This window comes from Oncorhynchus kisutch, linkage group LG17 (genome assembly GCF_002021735.2).
Source record: "Oncorhynchus kisutch isolate 150728-3 linkage group LG17, Okis_V2, whole genome shotgun sequence".
Classification (NCBI taxonomy): Eukaryota; Metazoa; Chordata; class Actinopteri; order Salmoniformes; family Salmonidae; genus Oncorhynchus; species Oncorhynchus kisutch.
Genome location: NC_034190.2, coordinates 37,630,005 through 37,649,311, shown reverse-complemented (window position 1 = coordinate 37,649,311; position 19,307 = coordinate 37,630,005). Strand labels below are relative to the sequence as shown.

Genomic DNA, 19,307 nt, shown 5'->3' with positions numbered 1-19,307 from the left:
AGCAAATGAAGACACACTGACGCATCTATGATCAAATGTATTTTTTTATATATAAATCATTCTTACAAAATCTTCATTTTTCTATTTCATTTATTACCCCTATAAAATTAATTTGTTAATTACAAGGTAGGAGGGAGGAAGGCATCAGGACAGTTGGAAATTAAGTCATTCAAAATAGCTTGTCTGTTTGTGATACAGTTAAGTACTGATAAATAATTCCATAGAAAAAGTGGTCATGCAGGCGCGTTGTTGGTCGTCAACACAGTTTGGTATCCAACAGAGAACAGAGGTGTCGTGGACGAAACAAAGTGGTGATGAAACTCCAGTGTATGTCGAGATTAACGAGACCCTTATATGGTGCTCCTCTTCTGACTAATGGTCAAAATGGCAGTGTGTGTGTTATCATGAGCTCACAAACCAACATTTTTTTTTTTTAAAGGCACAATCAAGGACAGTAACCATCCTGCACATCCAACCAACCACACTGAGAGGCCATGCATTGCTAAACCATTAGAATGTCTGGTATCTTATGGTATTATGGAAGGATATGTTTAACTGAGACAATCTACTGTTGTATTACAAGGTCATATGTCTATTTCATTCAACATGACCATTTTGAGTAGACTATATTTGTACCAGATATGGTCAGAGAGTTGCCAGTTTCCCCAGAAGCATCAATGAGTATGCAGACGTGGACAGTGACAAACATTACAGTGAATCTGAGAAGACACATATTACAGCAACAAAATAAAATCCGTGATCGGTTACATGAGACCCAGCTGCATATTGCAATACAGTTCACAGAATCTAAATGCTCACAGCAACTCTAATTCTAGATGATTGGTATCATCTCATCTCCTTGGTGATTCTGAATTAAATTACATGGAAACTTTATTTCTATAATGGTTGCAATTGCTCTACATAGGGATGTTTTTATTCAGTGGAAATTAAAAAATATATATTGACAACAATGTGGAAAAAAAAGAAATGTACAACTTACAAAATCAGAATCTTTTTGCTCATCGATGGTTCCCTCAGCCAAGAAATCCTGTTATTTCCCCCTGTCTATTTCATACTATACACTGTCTGGTTTTGTTCACATATGAAAATAAATATATATGTTTATGTACAGAAATGAGTTAAGATCTTCTGAAATGTCTCTGGTTTCACCTATGAAGTCAATGTGCAAGGCTGGGGACTTTCTCTTTTGAGATGATAACAAGTTCAGACAATCCTAAGAAGGTTTGACATGAATTCAAACAAAGATGGTTTACTGAACTTCAAACGGGGACCAACGCTTTTCATAATCATTGAGATGCATGTCTAGTGCCAAGAGATCCAAGTCAGCATCAAATACAATGTAAATCTCTCTTGGCCAATATCAAATCATACAAGTTCATTCCAAACTCCTTCTCCCAGAGTACATTTCCTGAAAGGAAATACAAACATATGCAAAAATGTAGTGAAAAAACTATATGCTGACAATATACCAGCTACTAAATCTAATCTGTACTGTAGTATTACATGTTGATGATGATAATATCATATATGACATTTTGAGAACGGCAAGAGTAGATAGCCCAGGCCCACCGATGACAATATCAACTCATTGGCCATGTATAAACCTAGTGGGTTCAACCTTCATTGATTGTATCCCGATATGAAAACCTAATCAAATGTGTAGGAGTCTATAACGACCTCAATAAGAAATGACAGAGATACAACGAAAGGGGGGGGGGGGGTTGAAGAAAATGGATAGTTGAGCTTTGGCTCACAGCTGACACACTTTTGTCCGGTTTCCCTGAGCCAGATCCAGCATAGTCCTGAACTAACATGGAACATCATTGAGAATATGTTATTTTTTTGTGCCCAGGACTAGGTTTAATCTGTGTCTGGGAAACTGGCCCTTTAAATTCAGTCACCTTCACAATAAAAAGGTCACTAAAGCACACTACGCTACTTCAAGTCTTCAGACATTCAAGTACCTGTTCAAGTGGACTGGCAGGGCTCTGGCGTGGTACAAAGGCAAAAGCCTCTTCATAATAGGGTATCACTCTACAGCCATGAACTTCCACATTTCTTGAAGCAATTTCCTTGAAATTGCTCAATAAAATATACAGTTTTTTTCCCCCCTATTCGACCACAATACACCTGTTACCAATGACTGGCAAAAAAAATTGTCAGGACAAAATGTAGTTGAGCTGGGAGGAGTTAGTATTGTGAGTACAACAGCATCACAGGAAGACTTGGCGCAACAGAAATTATGAACAAACGGTGGTGAACGGTGGTGGTGAAAAACATTACAACGACAAGGCTAGGTGAGGGGGAGCTGGTTGTCTTTTCTCTGTAAACCTGGAGCCAAAGGGTCAGGGTTGTGGGTCACTGCATCCAGAGCAGAGTCAGACATGATTGGAAATATAGAGACAGAAGGTTTCATCAAGGGCTGCTCCCCAGGGAAACCCAACACTTCAAATGAAATGGCTTTCTCTAATTGAACACAAAACATATGTCCCCTGACGAATGGTGTAGGAGATGGCTATGTCTATCGAATGGCTTTGGGGCTTATATTTCACCAGCATCATTATGATGTGGTGAATCTAGGAAGAATAACAAATATTACAGAGGGCATTTCAACTATATAGTATCTTCTACTGCTTTTGATATCGATTTATGGGAAATATGTGCAATAAGCAGTTTAAAAAGGCAGCACTAAATGTGAATTTCGGGGACATGGCACAACAGACACGTTTCACACTCACATCTCCAGAATCTCTTAACATTACTGTGGAAATGACGCAGGCAACTAAAGAACTGGTTAGGTTCTAAATTTAGCATACACTCCTTCTGCCACGGTAGTGCTCGTAAGCAATAAAGGGGAAATAAATGGGTGAAAAGGGTTTGGTTTAGAAGGCAGTGTTCTGCTCCATTTCATCGAGAAATGTTCATTTTGCTCATTCCGACGGATGGAAAGTACTCTGTTTGGGCTTATGGTTGGATGAGCTTACTTTTAGCCTCTGTACACACACTGGAGCTGAACTTTTGAGGAGAAAATAAACACACGAGAAGAAAAGTAACACTGCTTTTGAGAGTTTTGAAGGAAAAAAAGGCTTATCATTGCGATAAATCTGACAGAAATAGAAATCAAGCTATCAGAAATTCAAGGAATGAGCATAGAGTTCATGTTTCTGTGGGTTTTGTGACTGCCGCATGGCAATACAAGTGGCACCATTTCAAAATGGCCGCTTTTAATCTGTCCTTCCGGTAAAAGGATAACAAAACTCTACTTTCTTGACCTTGACCGCCAAATGCTGAATTTGATTAAATCACGGAACAGTTCTTAGGATGATAAGACGCCCCCAACGCTTCAAACCCCAGCGTACACATGGGAGGGAAGTAAGGATCGAAAAATAAGGAAAGAAATAGTTATAGGGTTTTCCCAGGGTCCAGAGAAGGGGCTGGTGGTGAATGCGTCAGGGGTTCTGATGCAGACATAGGGAGGTCATGAAGGGGTCAAGGTGAGGTTAGGAAGGGTTGCATTGAGTCTAGGTTACCAGTCCGTGGCGGATATGATCTGTGGTTGGGTTGTCATGTTGGACACCTCCCTTCCTCTACCATCCTGCACATGAGTCACAGGAAAGTCTGTCATCATTCGCTCCTTTGTGGCATTCATACAAAAAAAATATTATTTCTAAGAGTCTCATTGTCAGTAGTTTGTGTGTTTATGTGAACATACTATAGATCTGTATATCCTTTGTGTGTGTGTATGCTTGTAGTTCTCCAGAGACCGCAATTTCCCTTGTCAAGTCCTGTGGTCATTGGCAATGTGCTGAGTGGGAGACAGAGCTGTAGCGCCCCCTAGGATCAGGCTCCAGGTTGGCTGACTGTCCTACTGCCACTGTCGTGGTCCTCCTACGGCTGCTCTCCAGCGAGTCTGTCTGTTACTACCGCTAACGCCTCCCCCGGCCTCTCCAGCAGGGGGCGCACGTCCTGTCAGAGCCTCTCGATGTCCCTGTATTTTTTGCGCAGGATGGAGACCTGGTCCTTGAACAGCACCGGGTCCAGCCTCATTTGGGAGTGGACCAGGGGCATGCCGCCAAACCAGCTGGCGAACTTGTTCATGCACGTCTGCCGCTGGGCGAAGTGGTCCGGGTCAGCCCAGCGTGACGCCCGCGACGACTGCATGGTCGGGAGGAGGGAGAAAGACAAAGGAAAAGATAAGTTATTGTTTGATCATAGCAGCACGTCATGACACTAAATCATATCAGGGTGTCTCAAAATGCTGGGTGGGGTCTAGTGCTGGGCGATGTGACCAAAAATCCATAGTGATAAACTGACCCATTTTTTGGTTTTAACGATAAATCAGCGATAAATGCATCTTTGGGATGGTGCGAGAGCCTGGCGATATGGACAAAAGGTAATATTGGCCATGAATGTAACTATTTCTATATCCTTTTTTCATTACATTAGCGGCAGGGCTCTAGACAATTATTTTTCTGTGCCAAGTATGACAACTGAGATTGTAGCCTATGACTAAAAATGTAAACTATTTTATCCAACATATCCAGGAAATCCATGATTGATATGCAACCTGCCAAAATAGGATCCAGAATTATTAGATTTATTTTTTGGGCTGTTCAGAGAATTTTGCTGACATCTTATTGGCCTTTTGGCTATATTATTCACCACATGAGGAGAGTGGATACTCAAAACACTTAGCTAGATTACTAACTGTAAATATGATGGCTGCTAGTGCGCTAATTGATAATATATTAGTAACATTTAGGCTAATGTCCTACAAAAACTGTCACAACCATACTAACTACAGCCTACTCTGGTTTTAAAGTGATTTTCAAAACCGGAAATTACTTTCTAGCCCAAGGCAGGGGGCATTTTCTTGGACCCCAAGGCACCGCAAATCTAGGTGTTTATAATGTTTCAACTTTTGAAGATGTCATAGTTTTCACTTGATATATTTTTTCTACAAAACGTATATGCGGACACTGGTATTGTGCTGGAGATGATGAAAAGTGGGTGGAGTTGAACCCTTGAACTTTTCCTAACCAAACCATCAGAATTCAACAACGCCGATAAAGTTTCCAATTCGATCTTTGCTTTCAAAAGCAGCTCAAACATGTAAAGAATGAGCTTCATAGCCATCTAATTATTCTGCGAATCAGGGGCACAACTTTCACTGGGGAAGGGTGGAACCCACATACTGAAATGGCATTTTTGTTCCTCCCAGTTTTATTATTGGAATGTGACACAAAACGAGGCACCAGTGTGCTTTAGGACCACGCAGACGCCTCCCGAGCATTAGGCTAGGCTGTTTGGCGTATTTAGACGGACTGGATTTAGGACCCCCACCGACACCACAGAGCGGGCTGACAAGGCTGTGTGAAGGCAAAGCCTCTGGAAGGCTGGTTGGACCTGCACGGGAGAGTTGATTAGAGTTCAGCAGTTACCTTACCAGCTACACCACCGAGTTCTAACAGGAATAGAAACTGGCTACTCTTTAGTTGCGTGATGTAGCTGGCAAGGTAGCTGCTGTTTAACATTTAAAAAAAGCTAGTATTGTAACTGACATGTAACATTAGCTAATGTTTCATCCCCTCAAGTGAGGTGAATGAATAAGCTACGCTAGTGAGTAATGTTAGCTACCACAGCCAGGACAGCTCTGAGCCCCTAGTTATCTGTCAGATAGCGATATGAGGTGGCTATTATTACTATCTAACAGCAGTTGTTTGTATGGACATGTTTTGCAGCCTTTGTTGTGTCACGTTTCAGAAGTAAATTAAATTGGCAAGTTTTTGCCAGTTGATGTACCGCAAAAGTCCCTACTTTTCACACGGACACAGTCATAAACAACTTTAACGTTACAGGTTTCACTGTCATGGTGCACAGTGGAGGTCTGTGCGGCTTTCTGTCTGACTCCCACCCGCTAACTTACCGCAAGAACTGGTCCCAAACCCAACCACGATGTTATTTTAGGCGTATGTGACGCAGCTCATTTGCCGGCCATGGTCCCAGCAATTTGCCACCCCATAGGCAATATAAAAATGAACAAAAATAATTTAAGAAATAGGTTAAATTACCAGAGATTCTCACATGGCCCTTCTATTGTATTACTGGGCTATATCAGCCAATATGCTCGATGTAGTTTGAAGAGAGCATTTGTTGGAGAGACTTTTGCACTTTCTCTTGAGCTATTTGTATAGCCTACCTTTAAGGAGTGGGAAGACAGAGAAATATGGGTGATCAATATTTATCCATATTTCTACGCAATGTAGTAAAGTATAGCCTAATCATAGGTCTATTTAGGAAGCCCATTTCCATGGAAAGATAACTGTCCCGTGTTTCTCCGACCATGTATACATAGACGGCTCTATTTAATCGAGACCACAGGCGCACCTGACCTCGCAGGTATGGCTACTGAACTGGAGGCAGCAAGAATGATGACTGACACTTGCTACATTTTTAGGAGGCTGATTTGCAGGCAGAAACAAATAAATGATAACTTGTTGATTTTTAAAATATTTTTTTTAAAGGCAACGCTGGCACATAGGTTAGACTATGTGCGTGCTGTTCTTTTCCCCTTTTCAAATTATGATGACCATTTCTTTTTATTACACTTCGACTCACGTTGGTTGAGCGCCCTCCACTTCTTTTCATTATCAATATTTATTTACAGACACTACACTACAGTCTCATCAGATTGAAGTTAATGTCATATTCAAGTTAACCGCCATGTGATTCTCTGCCCATGTGGGCAGCCCTACTCTATTCCAATGAGACCACACATACTGTACTAGGCACACTAGAACTCTCACGCTCAACTAGGAGAGGTAGGCTACTGAAGTCAGCGAATGTGAATAATGCAACCCAAAAAAAAGTGCTTCTAATACAATAGGTAGGCTAACGCGTACAAAGCAGAAAGAGGGCTGTTTCCAAATAATCTGTGGGACAACAAAAATATTTTCATCCCAAAGTCATTTGTCTGACTGCCAGCAGCATGAAAAATGCCAACCGCATCACAATGATCTCTGTTGGGACCCGCAGGTCCCGCAGGCATCCCGTGGGAATGCTGCTCTCAAGTGCTTATTAGCTGGATCAGATGGTGACAGGGGTCCCAGCAGGGTCAGACAGCCACGGAGGACCAGTCTACGGAGCCCAGGGGAATTTTGCAGTATATTTAGTGGATGATACAAAGTTCTATCTTGAATTGACCTACAGTAGCTACAGGGCAACAGTTTTAAGTTTAAAGCTACAGTCTGGGATCTGGGAATCGTGGTTATTTCAATTATTGAACCGTTGATTCTATTCTTGGACAATATAATGTATACATGTACATGGAGGTAATTCTTTGCCGTGTCTCATTTTAGGAGGATCAGATGGTGACAGGGGTCTCAGCAGAATCAGGCAGCCAGGGAAGACTAGTCTGTGACAGAGGCGAGGTGAATTTTTGAAGACACAACACTTTATTATCTCTGTCCAGCAAACAATGGATGCTATTTTAAGGCAGTCTGACAAACCTCAAAAGTTGATTTCCAAACTGTATCAAAGGGCTTTTCCCGATGACACAAAACATAAATGTGAGGAAGACCTGGGAGACGATGATGATGAATGATATGTTAGAATGCCCAGTCATGTTCATATAATCTCAGACCATCCGTAGAAAATGGAATATCATGCACAGGTGTTTATTCTTTTTTTTAAATATTTTTTATTTGACCTTTATTTAACTAGGCAAGTCGGTTTAAGAACAAATTCTTATTTTCAATTACGGCCTAGGAACAGTGGGTTAAATGCCTTGTTCAGGGGCAGAACAGGTTTGTCAGGCTACGGGGATTCGAACTTGCAACCTTTCAGTTACTAGTCCAACGCTCTAACCACTAGGCTACGCTGCCGCCCCTATTTGCATATGTTGGGGTCTTGTGAAGGCTGTCTGAATTCTAGCAAAGAGTATGTTCTTTTATCTAAGCATGTCTTCAGATTCTCCTTCTCCCTGTTTTTGTTTGCTAGGAAATGTTGATACTGGAGACTTATCAGAAGAAACTTGTGTAACCAAGCCAATTCATTGCCATTATTTGGACGGTTGGTTATCCTCCCACAATGTATGGAAGAAATGAAAAGTTATGCACAGTATCACTAGATGTGTTTTAAGATTAAGGGTATACTGTGCAACTTTCATAAGGTCTTGATGCCTTATATGGAATATTTCACGACAAAAGGGAGTCTGTACTGAAAACATGCCTACTTCGGGGGAGATTTAGGCAATCCCTAGCTACTGGGCTGCACAGCCCTGAACCTGGGGATCTGTTGTACTGTTGTCGCCTTGGCCTAATGAATGAATGTTTCACTAAGATCCTAAAGCTGAGTGGGGTGTGTTGAGTTGGAGCGCTACAGGGCCGTGGACCCCTAGGGACAGAACGGGGTGACCCAGCTATATTGTGTGCAAGTAAAGAGCTCAACAGTACTATTAGGCCTATGATGTGAATTATATGGAGGGTGTACTGTTTCTATGTGTTAATGTGTAGGTGTGTTTTCAAATAGCACTGCTGGGTGATTTAAAAAGTCATAGTCATTCGATCAATAGTATAACACTCTTTGCAAAAAAACTTAAAAAAAAAATGTAATTTACAATATGTAGAATCTGTGAGAATAGAAAGGTTCAGAACTTTTGTGAAACATCACAGCACAGTTGAAAAATATATGGCAAATAGAAATCCAATATGGATGGTGTTAAGAGGTAGATGGGAGGGGTTGACTGAAGCTGAAGGATGGGACTAAAAACAAAAGATAACTATTGCAAACTATACTGTGTCTGTAAAATGTATATAGTATGTATAAGCTAGAAGTAGTAGCCTAAGTGTTGTTGTCCATTAGTTTACTCCAATTAGGGTTAGGGGAAAATATATATATACACACTACCGCTTAAAAGTTTGTGGTCAACTAGATATTTCCTTGTTTTTGAAAGAAAAGCAAAAAAGAATGTCCATTAAAATAACATCAAATTGATCAGAAATACAGTGTAGACATTGTTAATGTTTTAAATGACTATTGTAGCTGGAAATGGCTGATTTTTAAAATTGAGGCGTACAGAGATCTCCATTTAGCAACCATCACTCCTGTGTTCCAATGGCACGTTGTGTTAGCTAATCCAAGTTTCTCATTTTAAAAGGCTAATTGATCATTAGAAAACCCATTTGCAATTATGTTAGCACAGCTGAAAACTGTTGTTCTGATTAAAGAAGCAATAAAACTGGCCTTCTTTAGACTAGTTGAGTATCTGGAGCATCAGCATTTGTGGGTTCGATGACAGGCTCAAAATGGCCAGAAACAAAGACCTTTCTTCTGAAACTCATCAGTCTATTCTTGTTCTGAGGATATTCAACGTGAGAAATTGCCAACAAACTGAAGATCTCGTACAACGCTGTGTACTACTCCCTTCACAGAACAGCGCAAACTGGTTCTAACCAGAAAAGAAAGAGGGAGGCCCCAGTGCACAACTGAGCAAGAGGACAAGTACATTAGTGTCTAGTTTGAGAAACAGATGCCTCAAGTCCATAATTCATAGTACCCGCAAAACACCAGTCTCAACGTCAACAGTGAAGAGGCGACTCCGGGATGCTGGCCTTCTAGGCAGAGTTCCTCTGTCCAGTGCCTGTTCTTTTGCCCATCCTAATCTTTTCTTTGTATTGGCCAGTCTGAGATATGGCTTTTTCTTAGCAACTCTTTGCCTAGAAAGCCAGCATCACTGTTCTCTTCACGTTGAGACTGGCGTTTTGCGGGTACTATTTAATGAAGCTGCCAGTTCAGGGCTTGAGGCGTATGTTTCTCAAACTAGACACTCTAATGTACTTGTCCTCTTGCTTGGTTGTGCACCAGGGCCTCCCGCTCCTCTTTCCATTCTGATTAGAGCCAGTTTGCACTGTTCTGTTACCACCTGTTAAATCTATGACGTTAAAATGCCTATTTACTCTGTTCCATCTGACTGTTCCATCACCGCAGCCAGGCAATTTCTAAACTTGATCTCCACTAGACATTATCTTACATTTCTTTTCGACAAACATTTAGTTTTCAATAGCGGAGATTTGTATAAAGCTTGTCTCTGACATTTTCAACATTGCTTCAATATTCAAATTCGATCTCCAAGCGGTCCCATAGTAATGAATGTGTCGGGAGTCGGGACGAGACAGACAGGCAGAAATTCTCAGCCATTCAAAATCATGAATCAGCTGGCATCATTTTTATGGCTATATACAAATAAATTATTGGGTCTCTGGCAAACGAACCGATAGAACGAACGACCAGCCGGCTTGGGAAGCAACTCTAGATTTGTGTCGGGACTATATCTTGTGGAAGGATGAAATAAACTCAGCAAAAAAAGAAACGTCCCTTTTTTAGTATCCTGTCTTTAAAAGATAATTCGTAAAAAATCAAAATAACTTCACAGATCTTCATTTTAAAAGCTCTAAACACTGTTTCCCATGCTTGTTCAATGAACCATAAACAATTAATGAACATGCACCTGTGGAACGGTCGTTAAGACACTAACAGCATACAGACGGTAGGCAATTAAGGTCACAGTTATAAAAACTTAGGACACTAAAAAGGCCTTTCTACTGACTGAAAAACACCAAAAGAAAGATGGCTGCTCATCTGTGTGATCGTGCCCTAGGCATGCTGGAAGGAGGCATGAGGACTGCAGATGTGGCCAGGGCAATAAATTGCAATGTCCGTACTGTGAGACGCCTAAGACAGAGCTACAGGGAGACAGGACAGATAGCTGATCGTCCTTGCAGTGGCAGACCACGTGTAACAACACCTGCACAGGATCGGTACATCCGAACATCACACCTGCGGGACAGGTACAGGATGGCAACAACTGCCTGAGTTACACCAGGAACGCACAATCACTCCATCAGTGCTCAGGCTGTCCGCAAAAGGCTGAAAGAGGCTGGACTGATGGCTTGCAGACCTGTTGTAAGGCAGGTCCTCACCAGACATCACCGACAACAACGTCACCTATGGGCACAAACCCACCGTCGCTGGCAAAATCTGGTGCAGTCCATGAGGAGATGCACTGTAGTACTTAATGCAGCTGGTGGCCACACCAGATACTAACTGTTACTTTTGACCCCCCCTTTGTTCAGGGACACATTATTCCATTTCTGTTAGTCACATGTCTGTGGAACTTGTTCAGTTTATGTCTCAGTTGTTGAATCTTATGTTCATACAAATATTTACACGTTAAGTTTTCTGAAAATAAACGCAATTGATAGTGAGAGGACGTTTTTTTTGTTGATGCCGAGTTTAGTATGAATAAATTCATCAAAGTAAAAAATTTTATGAAAATATGTCAATCATTATTTGAATATGTTGGTAACCTGTTGTATAAAAGTGACATGTGCCAATATATCCTTCAAACACCGGCTCGAGGGCATTATCACTTAAATCATGCACGCTCTAGACTACCTTTGAAGCCAATCAGAAATTAGTATTCAACAATGCCATGCTATAACTGAGCAATAAGGCCCGAGGGATAAATGTGCTAAATGGCCAGTATACCACACAGTGGAGTGTCTGGATACAGCCCTTAGCTGTGGTATATTGGTCATATACAACAAACCCCTGAGGTGCCTTATTGCTATTATAAACTGGTTACCAATGTAATTAGAGCAGTAAAAATAAAATGTCTCATACTCGTGGTATATGGTCTGACATACCATTCTGGGCTCGAACCATCCATTTTATAATTAAGCAAGATTGAGGGGGTGTGGTATATGGCCAATATACCACTGCTAAGGGCTGTTTTTAGGCACGATGCAAGCAAGTTTTCTGAGCCATGAATGTTGAAAGCCGTGGTATATTAGACCATATGACAAAAACATTTAATTACATCTAATTTGGTTGGTAACCAGTTTATAATAGCAATAACACACAAGGGGTGTGGTATATGCCCAATATACCACGGCTAAGGGCTGTATCCAAGCACTGTGTGTTGCGTCGTGCCTAAGAACAGTCCTTAGCCATGTATATTGGGCCTTATTGCTTAAATACACCACGGCTGAGGGCTGTTCTTACTCACAACGAGAAGCGGAGTGCCCGGATGCAGCCCTTACCCATGGTATATTGGCCATTTACCACAAACCCTTGAGATGTCGTATTGCTATTATAAACTGGTCACAAACATACATAAAACAGCAAACTAGTATTTTTGCGTCATAGTCGTGGTATATTGTCAGATATACACAGCTGAAATGCTGTTTCAGCAATTAGCATCCAGTACCCAAACTACCCAGTATGTAATGTCTTATAATTACATACCTGTCCCATCATGGTCTCTTTGTATTGCTTCTTCTGGGTGACCTTGATGGGCGGCAGCTTGGTGACAGCTGACACCAGGAAGTTCATGAGGATGTCCTCACAGTTAGCCAGCTGGTCCACCATGCCCTTCAGGCTGGCTGGCAGGAAATTGGTGTACAGGAAGTGGTAATATCTGAGGAGGAAGAATAAGTTAGTGAACAGGAAGTGGTAATATTTGGAGAGGGAGAAGAAGAGTTGAGAGGGAGATTTTGGAGGTATTTGGAAAGACCTGGGACTCATTCAAGATTAGAGTTTGGATCGATTAATTGATTTGATTGAGTTAAAAGCTAATCAAAGCAGTTCAATGTAAGTTTGATAACAGTGCTGAAATGAGTCTTTGTTGAACTGAATGAAAAAGAATGTAAAGAGGGTTGGGACAGGATCCACGATGCACCACTCAACATGACTGATGTACAGTATGTGGCCTCAAGTCTACTTCCTACAGTAGTGTTCAGTGGAGGTTTATGTCACTTTCAATTGTGTTTGCTACCTTGTCCATTACAGCCATTACAATAAGCCCGTCATCCGATTTCTTAATCCACCAGCCTCCACTGGTAGTCAATGCTTGTCTTGGGCACGAGCTCACCAGAAAAGAGTACGGGCACCTCAAATGCTCTACTGCTTGAGTTCCTGCACCTGTTATAGAATATTAGCTCAGAAAGTATTATGGAGCTCCTGTACCTAAATATAAACAGTACCAGCCCCCAAAATAAGTCCCGGCAACTATTTCAGCCCAAGTCAAGCACTGCTGGTAGTGTAATACTGTTGAACAGGGTGAAGTTGCACCTATACACTGATCTTGGGTCAGTTTTACATTCTGGGGTAGTGGGGAAGCTAATCCTAGATCTGTACCTAGGGGAAACTTCACCCTGGAGCTTGTACTGTAGCCTACTGTACCTGTGGTAAATGGCAGCTCCGGTCAGCACCATGGAGTAGTCGTTGGTCCACTTGGAAGTGTAGCCCCAGCGCTCTTTGTTGCTGTCCCAGAAGTGGCTCCGGGCCGGGTAGCCCACCAACCTCTCTGGGAAGCTCTGCCACACCGTGAAGGCAAAGTCCACCTGAGGAGGAAGACAAACACTGCTAGCAGACACGCATGGATTCCAGTCATTGCACTAGTGCTAGTTAGCAACTTCCTTCAAACTGCACGCAGACAGAAAAATGGTATCCAAGAGTTCATCTGACTCTGGGGCCTCATTGTCAAAATCCCAAAGTATCCATTTAATACACATTTTTACACTCAATGAATGCACACTGTCCATGTATTTCTATTTAACTTGGCAAGTCAGTTAAAGAACAAATTATTATTTACAATGCCGGCCTACCCCGGCCAAACCCTCCCCTAACCCGAACGATGCTGGGACAGATACGCACCCTCTCTCGAATGCCGCATCACACAAACTTATTACACAAACGTGTTTTCAAAAGCTCTCTGCAGTTGGCTGACCTCTCGCTGGTTGATCAAAGCATTTAAATAAATAATTAGAGAAAACAGACAGGGTCAGCCTGGTTCCGGCAGCAGCCAGACAGAGCCTGCGTTCCAAATAACACCTTCCTCCCAATAGAGCACACTGCTTTTGACCAGGCCCCATAGGGGAAAAGCAGTCAAAAGTGGTGCACTATGTAGAGAATAGGGTGCCATTTGGGACACAGGCAGCGCCTCCACCAGAAACAGAATTAAGAGTGTGTAATAACAGCCACAGGGTCATCACAAAAACAGCCTTTATGGGCTCCCACTCAAAACCTCGTCTCGGCGACATCTGTGTTCTCACGGTGTTATGCCAAACTGTGTGCCTGGCTCAGCTCGAGGAATGAAGAGAAAAGCCACCCCAGGAAGCAGAAATTAAACCCATATTAAAACAGTCACAATGGTGGTTTCCTCAATATGCAGGGGATTCGCGACGTGATAAAAGATGCCACTTAAACAGAGAGATGGGGAGAGTAAGAAATGGAGAAAAAGAGTGAACATGAGAAAGGTGTAAGGAGTGAGAGGGATAGAGAAAGAGTATGAGAAATTGCTAGAGATAAAGAGGGCAAAATAAAAGAGAAAGATGGATCCCTAAGTACTATATAAGAGAGGGGGAGAAGAGAAAGTTGCATGTGGGACAACAGGGAGGCAGTGGAAGTGGTAGGTTTGGAGCTCACTATACTTTCACTCTCTTTCTCCCCATTTCTGTACTGTAGAGGCTTGGTCTCTGTCAGGCGTGTAGTGCTGCCTGGAGCGTGGAGAAGTGGAGCTCCCTCGCTTTTTTCAATTTGAGAATACACAAAGCTGGTGAAACTATTTCTGGAATATGTTATAAATTACACTGAACAAAAATATAAAATGCAACATGCAACGCTAGTCCCATGCTTCATGAGCTGAAATAAATGATCCCAGACATTTTCCATAGGCACAAAACATTTATTACTCTCACATTTTGTGCACAAATATGTTTACATCCCTGTTTGTGAGCAGTTCTCCTTTGCCAAGATAATCCATCCACCTGACAGGTGTGGCATATAAAGAAGCTGTTTAAACACAGGTGCACCTTGTGCCGTGGACAATAAAAGGCCACTAAAATGTGCAGTTTTGTCACACAACACAAGGCCACAGATGTCTCAAGCTGAGGGAGCGTGCAATTATACTGACAGGAATGTCCACCAGAGCTGTTGACAGAAAATGTAATGTTCATTTCTCTACCATAAGCCACCTCAAACATTGTTTTAAAGAATTTGGCAGTACATCCAACTAGCGTCTCAAATGCAGACCACATCTATGCGTTGTGTGGGCGAGCGGTTTGCTGATGTCAACGTTCTGAACAGAGTGCCTCATGGTGGCGGTGGGGTTATGTTATGGGCAGGCATAAGCTACGGACAACTAACGCAATTGCATTTTATCGATGGCAATTTGAATGCACAGAAATACCGCGATGAGATCCTGAGGCCCATTGTGAGGCTCATTTTTTAAGGTATCTGTGACGAACAGATATATATCTGTATTCCCAGTCATGTGTAGGCTGTCATTGTAAATAAGAATTTGTTCTTAACTGACCTACCTAGATAAAACATTTATGTGAAATCCATAGATTAGGGCCTAATGAATTTCTTTCAATTGACTTTATTTCCTTATATGAACTGTAACTCAGTAAAATATTTGAAATTGTAGCATGTTGCATTTCTATATTTTTCACAAGTTTTATTTAAATTAGCACAATATAATGACAAACCAAATTAAAATGTATAGCAGTCGAGAGGTATATAAATTGTGGTTTCTTCCCTGTCTTTCTCTCTGGCGGTGGCGAGAATGATGAAGAACTATACTGCGTAGTGCGTACTGCGGAGGCCAGTCAGAGGCTTGACCACTTTGGCCAATCAGAACGTTGGATATAAAAAAATGTAATCACTGTGTCTGCCTTGACATTCATAAAACTCCACAGACGCCCTCGCCCAGTGGAACCCTGAACGATATATGACCACGTGGTTCCGGCTAATGTCTACAAATAGCTATACCAAGCAGTCGTAGGCCTTTTAGGCAATAGGCCAAATTAAAATGGTTGTTTTTTTTGTTCCTGAACTGGCCAAATGGCAGAGGTATCCTTCAGCACCACAAGTTAAAGGTTAAAAAGTTGGTTCAACTTCAACATCACAGTGCAATCCTGGCGCTGTCCTTTCAGCACCACGAAGGACGCTCAAATCGCTTAAAATGACACATCGTCCAGATCTGTTGCCTACGCCTAATAGTCCTACGCATCACTTATTATAATAATAATAATAAGAAGAAGAAGTGATGCACCGATATGACATTTTTGGCCGATACCGATATCCGATATTTTCCTTGCCAAAAAACGATACAGATAACCAATATAAAAAAATGTTGCGGCCTTTTAAGCATTCTAGTACATAGTTAAACACACACACATGGATGCAGCGGTGTAAGGACTGTATCTCAGTGCAAGAGGCGTCACTAGAGCCCCTGGTTCGAATCCAGGTGTATCACATCCGGCCGTGATTGGGAGTCCCATAGGGCGGTGCACAAATGGCCCAGCGTCGTCCGGGGTAGGCCGTCATTGTAAATAAGAATTTGTTCTTAACTGACAATCAAAACCTATTTATTTCACTCACTTGCTGTGCTGTTTCGTTGGTCATTTGTTCAATTGTTTCATTCTCAACCAGGATTTCTATGGAACACCGTTTGGGTCTTTATGTGTCCAAAAAATATACTATTTAACACTATTTGACATGTCAATTAAGCTTGTTGACCAATCAGGACCTGATTATGACTGCAGGTCACATAATAATTGAATGCGTTCATACATTTTTACGTAGTTATTATACATTGATTACACTATCACTTGTATTTCATATGTCACATGTGTATGCTACGATACTGGTAAAGTTGTCTTGTGCACCTACGGTGCTGGTCATAACAAAAAGCTAGCTAGCTCATGGATGCAAACAATGTTCTTCCACAAAAACATAGCAAAACGACAATCTGTTCCAGTAGCTATAATTAGCTAGCTAACTATATAGCTGGGTGTCATCATCTAATATAACCCTAATTTATAAGACTGTTCTTATTTGATTAATGGTGGTCGGACCCATCTATGTGAAGCTAGCCACAATAAGGATTAACCACAACAGTGTACTTTACGGCTAGCCTTCAAAATAAAAGTATGGCATAATTCTACTTTCTGTATTCATTTGCATCACTGTCAATGACATACTTTTATTTTGAAGGCAAACCTCAAATTCCACTATTGTGTCTAATTCTTATGGTTGCTAGCTTCACAACACAACCTGGTCGAGCCTTACTAGCCAGATGAAGCTAGCTGTCTGCTTATAACGTTAGCTTTGGGCAACAGGGTTAAGTCGCTGGCTAGCAATTTATTTTCATGAACTAAAGTTCAATTTCAATAGGCAAACAACAAGTGACAACCTAGCTAATACTTACTCACAAGGATTCCTAAATCATTGCTAAGAATAATGAAAATGACTGCAGTTTCTACTGCTCATTCTACAGCTCAGGCTGGTTGTATTGGTGTTAGCTAGGTACCAAGCTAAAGCTAGCTACCCCAGAAGTTGCGGTCGAACAAATGATGCTTTATTACCAACGCGGTATTGAAAACACATTGTTCGTGGCCGGTGTTTGCAGACTTTTCTGTACAGTTTTGACAGTGCTACTGTATCTTTTTTGACACGCAAAGACCCAAAATGGCTTTCCATAGTATGTATGTCGTGAAGCTAATAGCAGTGACTCTATTACTGTGTAACTCCAGTGGGGCAACATCTGTCTTGGCCATTGTGGTCTTGGTCATTGTGGAGAGGTTGGAGTCTGTTTGATTGAGTGTGTGGACAGGTATCTTTTATACAGGTGACGAGTTCAAACAGGTGCAGTTAATACAGGTAATGAGTGGAGAACAGGAGGGCTTCTTAAAGAAAAACTAACAGGTCTGTGAGAGACGGAATTCTTACTGGTTGGTAGGTGATCAAATACTTATGTCATGCAATAAAATGTGATTTTCTGGATTTTGGTTTTAGATTCCGTCTCTCACAGTTGAAGTGTACCTATGATAAAAATTACAGACCTCTACATGCTTTGTAAGTAGGAAAACCTGCAAAATCGGCAGTGTATCAAATACTTGTTCTCCCCACTATAGGTATGCACGTCAGTTTTGACATTGGTTTTGCACATCGGCGTTAAACCAGACATTGGCCGCGATTTCACCAATGGTAATTTTAAACCAGTTACAGAGTTAAATGTCTGTGATGGAAAACTGAGGATGGATCGAAATTGTAGTTACTCCACAACACTAACCTAAATGACAGTGTGAAGAGAAGGAAGCCTATACAGAATAAAAACATTCCAAAACGTGCAGCCTGTTTGCAATAACATGCTGACCAAACCGCAAGTCCGCGTGTGCCATCCCGCACAAGTTGATTTTGTTCATCCACACCAGAAGCAATCAGGACACGCAGGTTGAAATATCAAAACAAACTCTGAACCAATTATATTAATTTGGGGACAGGTCAAAAAGCATTAAACATTTATGGCAATTTAGCTAGCTAGCTTGCTGTTGCTAGATCATTTGTCCTGGTATATAAACATTGGGTTGTTATTTTACCTGAAATGCACAAGGTCCTCTACTCTGACAATTAATCCACAGATAAAACGGTAAACCGAATTATTTCCTCATCATCTCTCACCCTTCCTTCAAGCTTCTTTTTCTTCTTTGGACTTTATATGGGTGTTGGCAACCAACTATACAGCATTACTACAACCTACCAGGGTGTGGACCGAAGTTAATCTTTCCATCCCCCACATGGGTATATGCTCCTAAAAACCAATGAGGAGATGGGAGAGGCCAGACTTGGAGCACGTTGAGCGTCACAAATAGAAACAATGTCCATTGTAGCGCCTGGCACGCGAGCAGTGTGGATGCAATGATTGAACAACATAACGTGTACATTTATTTTGCCGCGCCCGCGACACGAGCGGTGTGGATAGCATGTAAAGGCACAAAAGTCATTGTAAAAGTACAATGTGGCAAAGAAATAAACGTTTTGTCCCGACTACAAAGCATTATGTTTGGGGCAAAACAACTAGAGGCGAAAGGGACGCACACCTATTTAGACGAGGTGCTGGCTAGCAGAGTAGAACACTTAAAAAAATAAATAAAGGAGAGCCGCACACTAGGAGCTCAGATGCAAAAATATTTTATGTCCATCGTTTCGACAGACAAGCCGTCTTTATCACCCGTTTATATAATGTCAAAAGACAGACACGGGTGTCTGTAATCATGGCCGGGTGTGGCCTGATATCATTGTTTAATTCTCATTGATTAAAATACCATACAAGAAACATAAATGGATAGCGTACGATCATCGATACAATTTGTCTACATAAGCCTACAAACATTTACAATAGCAAAATCACAATGATCACAAGAATGGCTTCATATCAA

At 41.6% G+C, this 19,307-nt stretch overlaps 1 protein-coding gene across 1 annotated transcript in view; it reads right to left on the bottom strand.

Annotated features, from left to right (window-relative positions):
* Positions 1–72: 72 nt before the first annotated feature.
* The window catches only part of ext1b (exostosin glycosyltransferase 1b), a 110,274-nt gene continuing 91,039 nt past the window's right edge, over positions 73–19,307 (bottom strand). Inside the window, exons 9-11 of the mRNA XM_031793768.1 lie at positions 13,264–13,424; positions 12,328–12,499; positions 73–4,176 (exon numbers count right to left, since the gene is read on the bottom strand). Coding sequence (XP_031649628.1) covers positions 3,991–4,176; positions 12,328–12,499; positions 13,264–13,424 — 519 coding nt within the window. The 3' untranslated portion in view covers positions 73–3,990. The remainder of the gene's footprint in view (positions 4,177–12,327; positions 12,500–13,263; positions 13,425–19,307) is intronic.